Source organism: Morchella sextelata (assembly GCF_020137385.1).
Source record: "Morchella sextelata strain SCLS chromosome Unknown scls_4, whole genome shotgun sequence".
Lineage (NCBI taxonomy): Eukaryota > Fungi > Ascomycota > Pezizomycetes > Pezizales > Morchellaceae > Morchella > Morchella sextelata.
This window is the reverse complement of record NW_025408619.1, coordinates 1,819,472-1,834,460: the sequence shown is the minus strand read 5'-3', so window position 1 is coordinate 1,834,460 and position 14,989 is coordinate 1,819,472. Positions and strand designations below refer to the sequence as shown.

General features: G+C 47.9%; 5 protein-coding genes across 5 annotated transcripts; 4 read left to right on the top strand and 1 right to left on the bottom strand.

Annotated features, from left to right (window-relative positions):
• Positions 1 to 1,104: 1,104 nt before the first annotated feature.
• Positions 1,105 to 4,211, bottom strand: H6S33_010382 (uncharacterized protein; the record flags this gene model as incomplete). Its single annotated transcript, XM_044841761.1, has 7 exons — positions 1,105 to 1,310; positions 1,363 to 1,902; positions 2,203 to 2,775; positions 2,827 to 3,309; positions 3,377 to 3,645; positions 3,754 to 3,890; positions 3,972 to 4,211. 7 exons carry the CDS (start codon positions 4,209 to 4,211, stop codon positions 1,105 to 1,107), a joined length of 2,448 nt encoding a protein of 815 aa, XP_044697525.1.
• Positions 4,212 to 6,669: 2,458 nt separating this feature from the next.
• Positions 6,670 to 8,323, top strand: H6S33_010381 (uncharacterized protein; the record flags this gene model as incomplete). The annotated part of the gene is made up of 7 exons (XM_044841760.1): positions 6,670 to 6,747; positions 6,842 to 6,870; positions 6,927 to 7,072; positions 7,125 to 7,182; positions 7,243 to 7,636; positions 7,693 to 8,132; positions 8,191 to 8,323. The coding sequence occupies 7 exons, from the start codon at positions 6,670 to 6,672 to the stop codon at positions 8,321 to 8,323; spliced, it is 1,278 nt and encodes a 425-aa protein (XP_044697524.1).
• A 502-nt stretch (positions 8,324 to 8,825) lies between these two features.
• On the top strand, positions 8,826 to 10,085 carry H6S33_010380 (uncharacterized protein; the record flags this gene model as incomplete). Its single annotated transcript, XM_044841759.1, has 4 exons — positions 8,826 to 9,002; positions 9,074 to 9,421; positions 9,549 to 9,864; positions 9,949 to 10,085. 4 exons carry the CDS (start codon positions 8,826 to 8,828, stop codon positions 10,083 to 10,085), a joined length of 978 nt encoding a protein of 325 aa, XP_044697523.1.
• Positions 10,086 to 11,175: 1,090 nt separating this feature from the next.
• On the top strand, positions 11,176 to 12,549 carry H6S33_010379 (uncharacterized protein; the record flags this gene model as incomplete). Its single annotated transcript, XM_044841758.1, has 3 exons — positions 11,176 to 11,393; positions 11,455 to 12,283; positions 12,337 to 12,549. The coding sequence occupies 3 exons, from the start codon at positions 11,176 to 11,178 to the stop codon at positions 12,547 to 12,549; spliced, it is 1,260 nt and encodes a 419-aa protein (XP_044697522.1).
• Positions 12,550 to 13,532: 983 nt separating this feature from the next.
• H6S33_010378 (uncharacterized protein) lies at positions 13,533 to 14,546 on the top strand (the record flags this gene model as incomplete). The annotated part of the gene is made up of 1 exon (XM_044841756.1): positions 13,533 to 14,546. The coding sequence occupies one exon, from the start codon at positions 13,533 to 13,535 to the stop codon at positions 14,544 to 14,546; it is 1,014 nt and encodes a 337-aa protein (XP_044697521.1).
• Positions 14,547 to 14,989: the final 443 nt, after the last annotated feature.

The following is a 14,989-nucleotide window of genomic DNA, read 5'->3' as shown; positions in this document are numbered from 1 at the left end:
CAATCTTTACGATCAACAAGATTATACACCAAACCAGGCATCTCATTCGAAGAGTTCTTTGGATCTAATAAGGAATGCTCTAGAAAAGGATTGATCGTCCCTTGGCGTCTCCGAAGTAAGTGAGCTCGGGAACTTTCAATGTTCAAAGCGTACGGGATAAGCGCGTGCAGTACTGGCTACCGGCCCGAAAAGTTCAAAGAACCATGAAACAGTAGTTGATCATTACCTAGATTAGTCAGGGCCAAAGGTCGAAAGCAGGGACACGGCTAAATAGTTGTCAGCATGCATGGGGACCATGGTTTCCTAATAATTGGGCAACGGAGTTATTAAGTGATATATAAATTGCTTTCCTAGGATAAACAAAGTGATCTGGGGTATGCCGATCTCGGTAGGTTCGGTAAATCATTCCGCAATCCGGTTTCACTTCAAATTCCCCACGTCCAGAAGCCGACAATAATACCGTCTTTGGTGAGGCTCTCTATTAAGCTGAGCATCAGATAATCGAATCCTAAATGATTCCATGATTGAAAAGCTTGTACAACCGATAATTCGATAGTAGACGCGCCTTTACTGCTACAGGTTGTCCCAGCCTAGTGTTTATTGGAAATGTTAGCAGTCTCTAGTAAAATAATGATCTACCTTTTACCCACCTGATTGATCCATTGAAACAGCCAAGAGCCTATACCCTAGATGAGGTCCTCAGATGATTTAAGCCTCGTCTTCATTGGTGAGATGCGGCCTGCTATCCGTATTCCGTAAAGTTGCGAAACCAAGGTCTTGGTATTGCAAGGCTCAGCGGGAAGCATAAGTCGTGATGATGAGAACGACTCGAAATATAGTGCAGTTATTCTTCCGACCCACATATCTTCTCCGGTCCGCATCACCGATAAACTGTTGGAAAACAGAAGATGACGTACGCATCCCCCAGCTACCATTGTCTGAATGATATAAACTAAATGTAGTATATGCATCTTACGTACATATTTACAAGGTACGCTTCAGCCTATGAAAATTATATTTCTGGTAGAGAGGAGTATTTTGTTATTAGGATAATTAATGGAAGCCCCAGTATCTTCTCGAGACTACCCTATGATCTGTTGATTTTCAAGATAATTCAACCGAGACGGTGATTACTTCCTCACTTTCGTCATGCCCTTCACTTATACCCATATCCTTCCAGGCATTCAACAAATCTATCTCCAGTGTCGAATCTACGAACGAGTAAACTCTTTTTGGGAGAGTTTTCCTGCCAACGTGGACGCGAATTCGTTCCAGGGTACGATCCTTGGCGATGTCGGAGATATAGAACACTTTGAAAGGTCAGCGATACTTTAAAGTAATCAGGTAGATCCAATATCATACCCAGCACGCCAAGTGCACAGACATCTGCCTGTATAGTCACTGTATTCTCGCCATCCCCAATATACACTCTAATGTCTCTCAATGCAGCGACTCCCGTGATATTTTCTTTGATTCCTAATGCCGCAACTTTGATGATGTTTTCTTTAACCTTCACAGCCTCTACCGGTGTTGCAGTAAAGATTTCCCATTCACTCGGTTCAAGAGAAACAACAAATAAAGAGTCCTCGCAGTCCAGGATCCCCCTTGGTTCAGTGATCCTCCCTGTAGTATGCGCACGGATCACGTACTCTTTTTGTTGATCAAGGTTATGAAAGCTGGTTTTCATATTTATGAGCTCTGTCAGTGCCATAGTTGAGATATTAAATACCCCCAGCAACGACGAATGCTTGTGCGTATTGTTTACTTGAAGCAGTTTACTCGCATGATAACTAACGTATGGGTCACTAGCCATGGCCATTCTCGAGGGCCTCAGTGCACGAGGCGTACGGTTGGCCGGGGAAGGTGAAACCATAGAATTGATGAGGTCCACATCATGTTCACCTGGTATATCAGTGAGGAAGACTGGACCGCCTGAGATACAACGAGCAGCAGCATGCAGTGTGTTGTATGTCGGGAGAGAGGACTGAAACATGTCCCAATCTATATATATAAGAAACCAATTAGTAAGCAACCGTGATTTGTTTTTCGTTGAAGCCAACCTGGAAGAATGTTTAGTTGCCCAAAAAGAATCATATTCATAGCATTGCTAAATATGTGCCATGAGTGAGTTGAAGGAACGTTCGGGTAGAAATCTAGAACAATTAGCAGATTACTGACTTTTGAATACAGAAATATACGTACCATCAGATGATCTAAAGAAAACGGGCTTATTGTCATCTGGGAGTAGGGAATGATAAAGAATTTGCGGCACATGAGACATGCAATAAATTGCCCTTCGATCGAAATACTTAATACTGCTCTTCTTGAAAGCATCTTGATAGGCCCTTGCCATCTTAGCAGTCTCATTCCCATCCACTAGCTCGTCGATACGGCATTGAACATCTGTTTTTACAGCGTCAACACCGCAACTACTCAGGAACTTGTAGAAGTCATCATAAAATCTCCCAACATCTTCTGGGGCAACGAATGTTAGCTTTCTTTCCACTGATTTCACGTTGTCTCTCCACCCTAGTTGAACTGTCTTGTAGGCACTTGCAATGGCGCCTCCAGGGGTAATCCCATCCCAGTATCCATGCAGTGCATGCCAGACCCCTATGTGTCTAATATATGGCCACTTAGCCCGAATCTTTTCAACAAGGCTTTTCAGACCGCCAGGAAACTTTTCATTAGCCTCGAATGATGTCCATGTCCCACTACAAGTGTAAGATCTTGGAGGGGTTGATTGCCAGTTATCGTCGATGATTAGGTTTCCGACTGAATCTGGTTAGTATATCTACCACCGAGTGATCTTACATGAGCGCTTACTCCTAACCCCTGCTCTCTCCAGTTCATCTAGTGCTTTGAGAATTTTATCCTCGCTCAGATCAGCACCTATCCCATTCCAAGTACAATAACTCAAGCCATCTTCCCACGCTGTCCTATCCTCGCCTTCCAGTTCTAATTTCGACCACTGGTCAATCAATGTAGACTCGAAACCCCGACTATCCATAATCAGTTTCTTTAAATAGTTCGTAGCGGCTGCGACCGTCTTGAAAGGGTCATTCGAAACTGCGATAATAACCTGGACCTTCCTCTCAGATATAGGCCCCTCACCATCATTCTTTCCACGGATGACAATAGAGCCATCTCCAGATGCACAAGATGTAACATAGGCGCTCCCAGATCCAAGTCCAGAAACCGGAAGAACCGCTACATGTTTTCCATCGTAGCTCCGCTGGAAGAGCACCAAGGCGGCATCTTTCGAGACATCGAAACTAGTTCTTCCATGAATAGGTCCAATCCATGGCGCTTGTGAGACACGATTGTGAATATTTTATAGTCTTGAATCCACATTCTTTCTGGTGAGTGGCCTTACGTGCAATCTTAACTAATGCCATAAACTGCTCAAGATATTTTGGTCTCCCTATTGCTACCTCGGCAATAGCATCCTCTGTGCTTATTTTGTGTGTCATATTCCAAACCCGAGGAGATTCTCCGCCGTCCTCTACTACTAGTTTTGCATCCCATTTATGGGCATCTCTCCCAAGAGGAATGAATAGATCAGAGAGATGCATAATATGTTCTGATTTTTTCTGGAAAATGATGCGGCCATCGGCAGAACCTATACGGGAGCCAGCACGAAGCCTATACGTGCTCGTTAGAGAGAGTAAGATTTCTCCATCGTCCCGAATATAGCCACAATTTTTAAGTAGAGTTTGATGATCAAAAAGAGAAGTTGTTTGTGGAATTTACCAAGGTCCGTCTGAGTAGCGGTAATTCAGACAAAATTGCAATGGCCCCTGGTCACAATCATAATCCAAATCTAAAACGAAGAGATCTCTTCGCAAGTTGATATTACTCGCGGTTTTGTCACTCCCTTGAACGTAGAACTATCCCAAATGGGTCAGTCCTATTGTATCTTATCCCCGCCAGGTCGAAATTTATGGTGGTGGATAGACAGATTGACTAACCAATCTAACAATATCTTCATCAGAAGCTGTAATCTCTCTGAACAACGCGGATCGCGATGCGCCGCGGCCGTTCACAGTGTACCACATCATCAATGCGAACCGTTCATCAGGGTTGATGACCACGCTGTTGTCTGTTGTGATTTCCATACAGGCATAGAAGCGGATTGGCTTGCCAGCAACAAGAGTGGTCGTACATGCTAGAGGGGGGTTGAGAATTGGAGTGAAAAAGAGGTTTGGCATCGTGTCGATTTGTATAAGAAACTTCAGGGCAAATTGATACAAGCTTACAGATAGGAATATGTGCGGGGTATCTGAGCTGATGAGTGGTAGGTAGGTGATCGGAAAATAGATTTTCCGGTTTACACCAATATTAAATTGGCGAACCTGGTTCAATTGCGAATGCATATTCGTACTTATTAATCAACCATACCAGAATGGCCTCACTGACGTGACCTGGTCCTGATCCCATCTGCAAGTAGGTAAAACTCGCAAGCAAGGGTTTGCTTTCATGCTTTCAAGGTGAGATTATGTGTAATTTCTTTTCCTTGGGCCATCTCCGCTATTATATATAGTAGAACTCGAAACAAACAAGCAGAAAAAGAAAATCGCAGTAGAAAGAGAAGAAATACCAAATAAGGAAGGTGTCCGTGAACTAAAGAAAACAGAAATATTGCACAGACGAGTACTTAGTTGTTCTGTGCGGGTGAGATAGCATGACCCGGCCCGGGTGATACAGCACCATTTACCCTGGTTGATCATCCATTATTGACTTAATAGGCTCGCCATTGGCCCGGAGAATACCATAGTATATAGGAATGTAGTTGTTGATGCCAAATCATACTACATAACTACCTAATTATCACTACTTGTATTCCACCTTGAGTACAGCGGTATACGTAGGTAATAAGTGATGAAACGGGCCGAGACATAGTGATACTTGTTTTGGGTAAAACGCCACCAACATACGGTGTTTGTAGGTATAATTATATAACCGTATCTTACCTACCGCTGTACTTGGTACATCTGTATCTTCAAGTCTGTGCTCACGATGCGACGTTAACGCGTTTTAATAGGAGACTGCGCATGCATGCACATTGAATTCTAGCGCTTATCTAAGAACTAAGAGCTCATTGAATATCCAGTTTCATCAGTACCTCCTGTATCCCGATCACGTCTCTAGATGGGGGCTCCGTACTACATATATGTACATACCCTATCAGGTGTCTTATCGAGTAGGTACAGACATGCATGGTGGGGGAAGCCTTGTCACGGAGTAGTTTGGACACCTCAGCTTTGACCGCTTATAGCTCAGTTTCACCTGCTATACCATTCTATCTCCTCGAACTTTTAAAATCATTCTTCGTTGTTGAGCTATAAAAATATTTTGGCTGGGACAATGTCGCTTGCAATTGTATGGTCAAAAAAAGTACTTTCCCTAGTCCAGACCACTCTTGGCACGTAATTTGTATGAGTTAGTAAGCAAAAGCAAAATCAATGTCGCGGCACTCTGTGTCAAGGGTTTCCCCACCATAACATGAGCTGGTAATCGTACGAAAAGATCGTACGAAAAGATAAGACTTAAGCACATCCCTGGCACCTAGCGCGGTTGATTTACAATCTTCCAGGATAGTCGTGCTTATCCCGAGAAGAATGCTGACCGGATTAAATATTGGCCAATCCATCAAGTGCCGCGCGAGACAAAACCGCCCCGAGTGCTAGGCACTAGTAACACATCCCGGATGCCATAGTTGATTACACTAAAGTCTATATCGCACCTTATTATATGGATCAATACCTGATCATGAGCGAGGCTCGACGAAGATAGTAAGGAATCAATCGGTTAGTGCATGTACATGTACTGCGTTTACATTTCAGCAATTAGCTGCGCTTGGAATCCATACAGATTGAGGCCCATATGTCAACGTCAATAGCAAATTCCTCGAGCCTTCTTAGTCCTATGGGCTTAAAAAAAGTAGAAACCTCGGTAATCAAAGAAGAAGTCTCAAAACAGTTTTCCGGAATATATAAAGCCTAATATACACTTTAATGGACGAAAAGTTACGTACATATTTTCCGGCTGATCGCGAGGCTTGTCCCGGGTTTTTATATATCTATTCGTTAATCTGAATTTACGAAAAGTAGATAGAGTTTCATCGGGAAAAGCTAGAAAAGTGTATTCTACCACCCTAACTGAACCCTATAATCCGAATAATATCATTTAACGCCGAACTATATATTTATGCTTCATGGGTTGATGCAGCGGAGAAAAATCTTCGCACCACCTAAATCATACTCAAAGTTATTGAACCAGACTTCAATTATAGAGATAGTAGTAGACTCTCGATTAATAGCCAATCAGAAGAAGGCTGGGCACGAGACGCCTAGTAGTTTGCATTAGTATTCCGAATATATAGCATATCTTAAGGATCTGCAGGTTATGTACATAACACAGCCGGTACATCGCGGAGCCATATTATAGGGCTACGTGTGTTCAGATCCTTTTCTAAACTCATCCCGCTAAGGGGTAGACTTGTAATGCAGATTCGGTTTCGTGTGGGGCTGTAAAAAAAACATTTGGCCTGCCGCTGCTGAGCATGAGGATTATAAATGAGAACTCTACGCCCAACCATTTCTTCTTCAAATTCAATCCCCCTATCGATATCTATCTCAACAAAAGATCCCATAGCCAGAATATAAAATGACTCTCAGTGACCCCACTTATATCACTCCTTTCATTGTTAACAACAAGCCCTATACCACCACTAAGACCTTCACTGTCAGAAACCCCTCCTCTCCTACAACCTCACTCTGGAAGGCCTCCAGCGCCACACTCGAATGCGTTGAAGCAGCTACTAAAACTGCTACCGCAGCCTTTCCCGAATGGGCTGCAACAAACATTGTTAAACGACAACAGCTTCTACATAAAGTTGCAGATATCCTTGACAATGAGGGCAGCGAGCTCAGAGAGTGTTTGGCAATTGAGACTGCGGCGAACGGGCCTTGGGTCGACTTTAACATGAGTACGGCTTCAGAGTTGACACGACGTGTGGCAGGTGAACTGGCGGGGATTGAAGGAAGCGTTCCAGATGTTCGAGCTCCAGGTATGTATGATCTGTTATAGTGTAGTACATACATGTATGCTTATGACTATAGGACGAGCTGCAATAATTGTTAAGGAACCCCTCGGTGTTGTACTTGCTATCATTCCTTGGTAACTATAACTCATCACAGCTTCAATACAATACGTTTCCTTATTAACAACTTATCTCAGGAACGCGCCAATCGTTCTCCTCGTACGCGGAATTCTTTACGCTGTCGCAGCCGGAAACACAGTAATAATCAAATCCTCCGAACTCTCCCCCCGAACCCATTTCATCCTCACCTCTCTTATTATATCCGCCGGCTTTCCGCCGGGTGTCATCAACCTCATTGGACATTGCCGTGAAGATGCAGCGGAGATCACCGAAGCTCTTATCTCGCAACGCGCCATACGAAAGGTCTCATTTACCGGCTCTGCAGCTATAGGGAAACGAATTGCAGCACTTGCTGGGGAGCATTTGAAGCCTGTTGTTATGGAGCTTGGTGGAAAATCACCTTTGATTTTGTTTGAGGATGTCAATGTTGAAGAAGCTGCAGGATCAGCTGCCTTTGGGGCGCTTGCATTTGTTGGTGTCCGCTCCATTTTTATAAGTTTAGTTGGCGGTATTAACCCTCTTTATAGGCCGGGCAAGTGTGCATGTCGACCGACAAGATAATTGTCCACTCCTCTATCGCGGACGCCTTTGCAAAGGCGTTCATCGCTGCCTCAGCAATCTTCGGTACTTCTCAAATCCTCCTGCACCCAGACGCTCCACGACGGGTAAAGGCACTCGTGGACTCTGCTGTTGCCGCTGGCGCAAAGATTGTCAACCAGGAGGCCTATGACAGCTTCAACTTTGAGAGCGGCGGCAACTCCTTCCCAAATCTTCTGATCCGTGGCGTGACAGATAAAATGGATTTATATCACCAAGAGAGCTTTGGGCCTATTGCCTCCTTATTTGTTGTAGACGACGAGGAGGAGGCTATCAGGATTGCCAACGATACCGTTTATGGTCTTGTGGGTGCTGTCTGGTCGAAGGATCTTAGAAGAGCATTGAGAGTCGCGAAGAAGTTACAGACTGGGTATGACATCTCTTGAAAATTGGTGCTTAGGATATTGCTAATCATTGCGACTATGTAGTCTCATTACTATTAATGGCGCCACACTTTCGTGGGAGGCGCAATTGCAATTTCACGGGGTCAAAGATAGTGGATTCGGGAGGGATTCTTTGGATTCTTACCTGACTCCCAAAGTGATTACCTATGATATTTGAGCGGGGAAATTTGATAGCTGTCTGGGACAGCTATTAATCACATGTAAGAGCTAGCTAGTTAAAGCATAGTAACCACACACAATATCATTCTGAGATGCCGATATTCGCCTTATGTCAAATTTGAGTGATTATCCTCCCCCGCAAATTCATCTATATAACGCCTTTTGTTGATTAGACATGATGATCTGGTAATGTTTCACAAGTAGAAAACATGCTGCACGGTTACTTTATCTTCATGTAGTACCACCACCACCACTATGAGTGCAGGGTTATAACTCCACCGATATCCCGAGAACCCAGGCCTAGAGAGATCTACGAAGCTTGCGTAGCAACGTTCCCGGTGCTTTCTCCCGTGAACCCCGTTTCTCTCGGCGTATTCATATGTGTACTTTCCCGAAGAATGATCAAGTCGTCCATCTTATAAAGGGCAATCTTGGCCCATTGATAACGTAGTTACTTCAATTCGATATAGTTGTAACATTCGCAATTGAAGATTGAAAAGATGAAGTTCTTTTCGCTCTCGCTCCACCTGCTCTCCCTTGCGTCCCTGAGCTTCGTCAAGGGCCAGGAACTATTCCCCCAAGTTGGCTACTCAACCCTCAATGGCGGCACCACCGGCGGCACCGGGGGCACCGTAACCACCGTCTCAACCTCCGCCGCCCTAATTGCCGCCGTCAAGGTCTGTCTCCCCGCCTTCTCACTCCAATATCAAATCCCTCTATCCCTCCCCCATACTCACACACACCGCAGGGCAACACCAAAAAAATCGTGCAATTCTCCGTGCCCATCACGCTGACCGCGCGGCCCCAAATCGGCTCCAACACCTCGCTGCTCGGCATCGGGACCAACGCCATCCTGACGGGCAAGGGCCTCGACGTGTCTGGCGTCTCCAACGTCATCATCCGCAACATCGCCACGCAGAAGATCGTGGGCAACGACGGCATCAGCGTCAAGTCGAGCACGAACGTGTGGATCGACCACTGCGACTTCAGCAGCGACGTGCTGAACGGGTTCGACTACTATGATGGCCTCGTGGACGTCACGAGCGGCAGCGATTATGTGACGCTGAGTTATAACTATTTCCATGCGCATTTCAAGGTGCGTTTCCTTCTCATTCTCCCTGTCTGGCCGGCTGGCTAGCTGTCCGCCCTCTCCCCTGCCCGGCCGCCCACCTATAACGGCCCCAGAGCGGGCATGGCAACTAACCCACCCGCGCCCCCCCCAGTCCTCCCTCGTCGGCGGCAACCCCGACGCAACCGGCGAAACCTACCACATCACCTACCACCACAACCTGTGGGAGAACCTGTCGACGCGCACGCCCGCGCTGCGCTTCAGCTTCGCGCACGTCTACAACAACTACTACAAGGACATCTTCGCGCAGGCGATCCACACGCGCTCGGGCGCGCAGGCGCTCATCGAGTACAACGTGTTCCGCAACGTCACCGAGTGCATCTCGACGTACGGCATGGTGATTCCGCAGGATAGCCCGAACACGAGCCCGGACGGCGACTATGAGCCGGATGGGTATGCGAATGAGCAGTGTAAGTTGTTTGAATGCTCCTAGAGGGGGGTGGATGGTGTGGCCGGGGAGAGTGCTAATGTGGGTGTCGTCGGGGGGGTGGTAGTTAATGACTTTGGCGGATATCCGAAAAACATCACGCAGGTGGGGAGCCTGACGAGTGTGCCGTACACGTACACGGCGACGCCGCTGGATCAAGTGGTGACGGTGGTGGTGAGGGATTCTGGGTTGGGCAAGATCTGAAGCTTCGCGGTGATGTAGATTTTTGAAGGGTCGGTATTCAATGAACGTAGTGGGATCATATATTCAAGCTTCTGTGACACAAGGGATGTCTCAAGCTCGGCGCTAGAATTATGACGTACCGACCAAAAGATAATGTAAATCCAGAAACGGTATGCCGTGGTGAAATTAAGAAGAAAGCGTTGTTTATGGTCTTATAGTCGATTATGTCCTCACCCCGCGGTATGATGTTGATACAAGCTAGACAGTCCCCTAAACAGTTGAGGTTCACAGTTGAGGTTCGCGTGATCACAGCCCATCACTCGCAGCCAAGCTAGCGCAAAAGCGCCCACAACCCACAATCCATTAGCGGGATCCACCGCTCTACGCTAAACCCTATCAAGAGCACTAGTATTCTAGCAATCATTCCATCTACTAAAATGCAATGTTAAAGGTACCTGCATGTACCAAACCACAAGATTCGGGGTTGAGACTAATAATGCAAGCGGCTGGTGGCAGCGCTCGTTGCTAACTATATGAGTGACTCAGTACGCAACTCTTCAGATGGGCAAACAACCAAGAGTGCAGCGTGGTGTGTCGTGGATGAGGAAGAGACTTGTAACGCTCAGACAGAGCACGGCCAACGAAATCAGAGATACATGTATTACACGCTTGATGACTCAATGATCACTTAAGATGAAAAGAACATCCTCCCATCATAAATACAGCGTATCCCGCTCTAATATGGAAACATTACACTCTAATAATACCTGTGAGAAATCTTCCATCAAGAAACGAGTTACTGGCTTTCACAATCATGCATACAACGGAACGAGCTTCCACAACGAGCCACCCACGACCAACTACCGCATCTCCCTACATCACTCGACCCACAACCCACGTCCACTGGACGAATACTATCTGTCAACGGACCGGGGCAGTTCTAGACATGCGGTTATAGGTTTCGCACCCCCGTATACCCAATGTAGAATTTAGATTTGTTGATGCCAGTAAACATCTCCCCCGACCTCGATCTCGACCTCTTGTCTACCCATTCCCATTTCCATCCATCAAAAAGTCACAACCATCATCACTGCCATCATCAACCACAGTGATGGCTGCCGCATATAGTGCTGTCGAGCGTGTTCACGCCCCGCTTTCTCACCCATTGATCGATATGAATCCCGAGATAGCCCACAAGAAACTCTATTGGTCCTCGTCGTTCCAGAAGATGCAGGAAGATATGGTTGCGAATAAGGACTATTCAAATATCAAGACCCATTACCCTCGGAGGCGTGATGTCGATGATCTTATCGTCCTCAATGTCTATACGTAAGTTTCACAACTTAATATGAGTATTTTGTTCAAGCTAATCATCAGAAATGACTCGCAGAACCATTGGTCCTACACCCGGTTGGGGCCTTGGACCCTCCCCGCTCTCGCCTCTCTACCTGCATTACCCAGCTCTCCATCCGGCGGATCACAACCTCCCAAAAGTGCCTGTACCCAAGGTCTCGGCGTTACAATCGATTAGTAACAACTACGCCGGCAAGCCGCCCCACGCTGCTCCTGACCGTCCATCCATGTTACAATACTTCTTGGACCGTAAAGACTTTGTAACCCGCCAGAGCACGACCACAACCTGTGTCCGCTTTCTCGAAGAGTATGCTGAATGGCGTCTCATATTCGGCCCCAATGAGGATGCCGGCGATTCCGATATCGTTCTTGCTTCTGAGAAGTCTCTCCTTCAAAAGTTGGGGCTCAAGGCCTGCGCAGCTGAGGTCACACGAGCCCTGGGAGAAGACACTGTTGCTGCGAGAATCTATGCTTCTCCGCGTGTTCGTGCCGTCAGTTTGGACCTTAATAAGCCCTTGGGAACCCGCTTTACTTCCACTCCGGATAGGAGCGTTGTCACCCCGTTGTACATGGCCGGTCAAGAGATCAATGGAGATCCCGGCGTGATCCTTCACTACTCGAAAAGCGCAGATAGACGGAGGAAGTACTGGTGGATCTGGGAAGGCTCCTCCTGGAGCTGTATCTATGACCCCGACGGCACAACCGAGTGGCGCGAGGGCTATCACAGTTCAGAAGTAAACGCTGCGAGAAGGAGGAGAGAGAAGGAGCAGGCCGAGGCTCAGGGCTATGGAAGTGCGGGTGTGGATGATAGCAAGCGCTCTTCCACTGCTTCTAGTTTCGATGAACTGAACTGCACTGTTATCAAAGTATGAACCTCAATATTCCCTCTCTGCTCGTATCTGGCTAACATTTCTGGTAGCTCTACAACTCGGACTATCCCGAGCCAGTTGCAGCAATCGAACTTGGAGCAGGGCAGATGTGGATCCAGAAGACGATCGTCATGGAGACTATCGATGTAGCTGTTGCTGTCATCTTCGCCATCGTCAACATGGAGCGTGCTATCAGGGACGAGTGTGCCGCCAGGGCTACAAATGGGCGCAAAGGTTTCCTCAAAAGGCACTTCTCGTTGTGATTTCCGATTTTGTGGGGATGTGGGGGGCGGGGTATTAGTGAGTATCAATCTGGAGGGATTGGGTTTTGATAAGATTTTTGTATATGCTTTTTCCTATTGATGTTATTAGCGAAGAGGGGGTCTCTGGGTGTATTTTTGAGGGGTTGGGTCTTGTATGGCTTTTTTCTATTGGTGTTTTGGGGGAGTGGATTTTGAGGAAACTTTTGTATGCTTTCTTAACATGCTATGAGTACTGGGCAGTGGCCCTTGGCTGTCTATGAGTAGAATATCATTCCTATATTCACAGTACACACTGCACCGGTGACTGTAAAGACACATGGCTTGAAGCTGCTGGTGCTGCCGTTTAGCTTGGTTGATATGCATGGAAAGACTCGAGGGTCTAGTATGATCCTGATATACCGATAAGCACCTGCCTGAGACCAGTTCTGCGCAGGTTCGAAGACTTGACGAGACTCAACCAACGTCTTCTTTGCCGTATATAATGCCACCGCTAGTGAAACCTAAGAACTGGAGTGACACGCGATGACTGTGCTCCACACCACACGTGCGTATATTTAGCCACTGGAACGGCCACAGAACCAGCAGAGTTGGCCAAACCAAGACACATCATACACATCAAGACAGGCCTGCTCTATCACTCCTTCACTCCTTCACTCCTTCACTCATCATCATCATCAGCATCATCATCAGCATCATCAGCATCATCATCATCATCATCATCCAAGAGTCAAAAAGACCCAAACCACAGCAAACCTCTCTCTGTGCAACATCCTCCCACCCATCACAGCCCATCACTCGGCCACCGCCATTCTATTCCGCTGCCCAAACGCTACCTCCACCTACTCACCACCAAGTCTCCAACCTCACCTCCACCACTAGCCAACTCCCATCATCCCATCCAAACTCCCAGCATCCCAGAAACATCATTATCATCATCCCCGCTGGTAAAAACACCACACGAGACCAACCACGAACAGCGAGGAATGTCTTCTCCCCCACCCCCCGCTGCCCCGGTCGACGACGCGGCTCTCGACAACAGTCTCCAGCACCCTCCTGCACCGCTCCGTCTCCCACCGGGTATCCCGATTGATCCTGACTTGTTGCAGCCGTATCTGGGCTCCCTTATCCAGCTGTCTGACTCCATGACCGGCGTTGAGCTGGAGGGAGCTACCCCCGGAAATAGCTCTACCACCGCCGAGGTGCAGACCCAGCATCACGAAGATATCGCTCGGGCCCCGTATCAAAACGTCGAGCTCATCTCCACCGACATGGTCCAGCCTCTCTACCAAGATCCCGAGCATATCTCCACCGCCAACGGCCACACCCGCGAGTCCGCCCCCAGCCCGCCCCCCGAGCGCCCCCCAACCCCCGTCGGCACCCCCCGCACCCGCACCCGCCCCCTCCCGCTCCCCCCATCCCCCATCCGCCACCTCAGCATCCGACGCAAGCCGCTCCCGCCCGCGTCCACGCTCCTCCTCCCCGCCCCCGCCGCCCACACGCCTAAGCTAACCCCCACCTCCCACCTCTACAAGAACTACCTGCACAAGCTCCCGCACACGCACTTCACGGAGCACGCCGCGCCCGGGACCTGTCTCGCGTGCGACATCACGACGGCGTCGACGCACTACACGTGCGACGGCTGCGGGCTGGCGCTGTGCAGTATCTGCCACTACCTGATCACGGAGGACGCGATCCGCGGGTCGTTGAGACTGCTGATACAGCATGCGGCGCGGTGGAAGTTTGGGTATAGCGCGGACTTCCTGGAGCGGGAGAGGGGGGAGGCGGAGAGGGAGAAGGAGAGGTTGGAGGCGGGGTTGGCGCTGGTGGCGGAGGAGGAGGAGGATGAGGATGGGGGCGGGGTGTTGGTGGATATGGGCGAGGGGGTGAGGGAGATGGTGGAGAGGATGGAGAGGGAGAGGGGGGAGGCGGGGTTGGTGCAGGTGGGGATGGGCGGGGAGGAGGAGGAGGGGGTGGAGGTGGAGGATATTGTGCTTTAGGTGTGGTTGGGGGGTAGGGTGCTAGGGTCTCTTTTGTCTTTTTCTTGTCTTTTCTTTTCTTGCTTTTCTTGTCTTTCTTTCTGTCTTGTCGTGCCTCCTCTATTTCTAGAGAGTAAAGGGAGGAACCCCGGTATAAGTACGCACTTAGCTAGTTACTGAGTGAGTGAAGGAATTGGAATTAGAGTAACTACTTATATACTCCCCCCCCCGCCCTTCTCTTTTCAATAAATATTTTCTGCTTTTGTGCTCCAATAGTAGTAGTAATAGCGCCGAAGCAAATAGAAATTTACATCTTTTGCTCTCTCTTTAATGTCTAATATAATGGTTGCGAATAGTAGTGTTGGCGCAATTAGAATTTCCATCTTTTGCTCTCTTTAATGTTTAATATAATAGCCATTTATGAAATACAGTCGGATCTTGTTATAAAGATGTTGTTTGTAAGG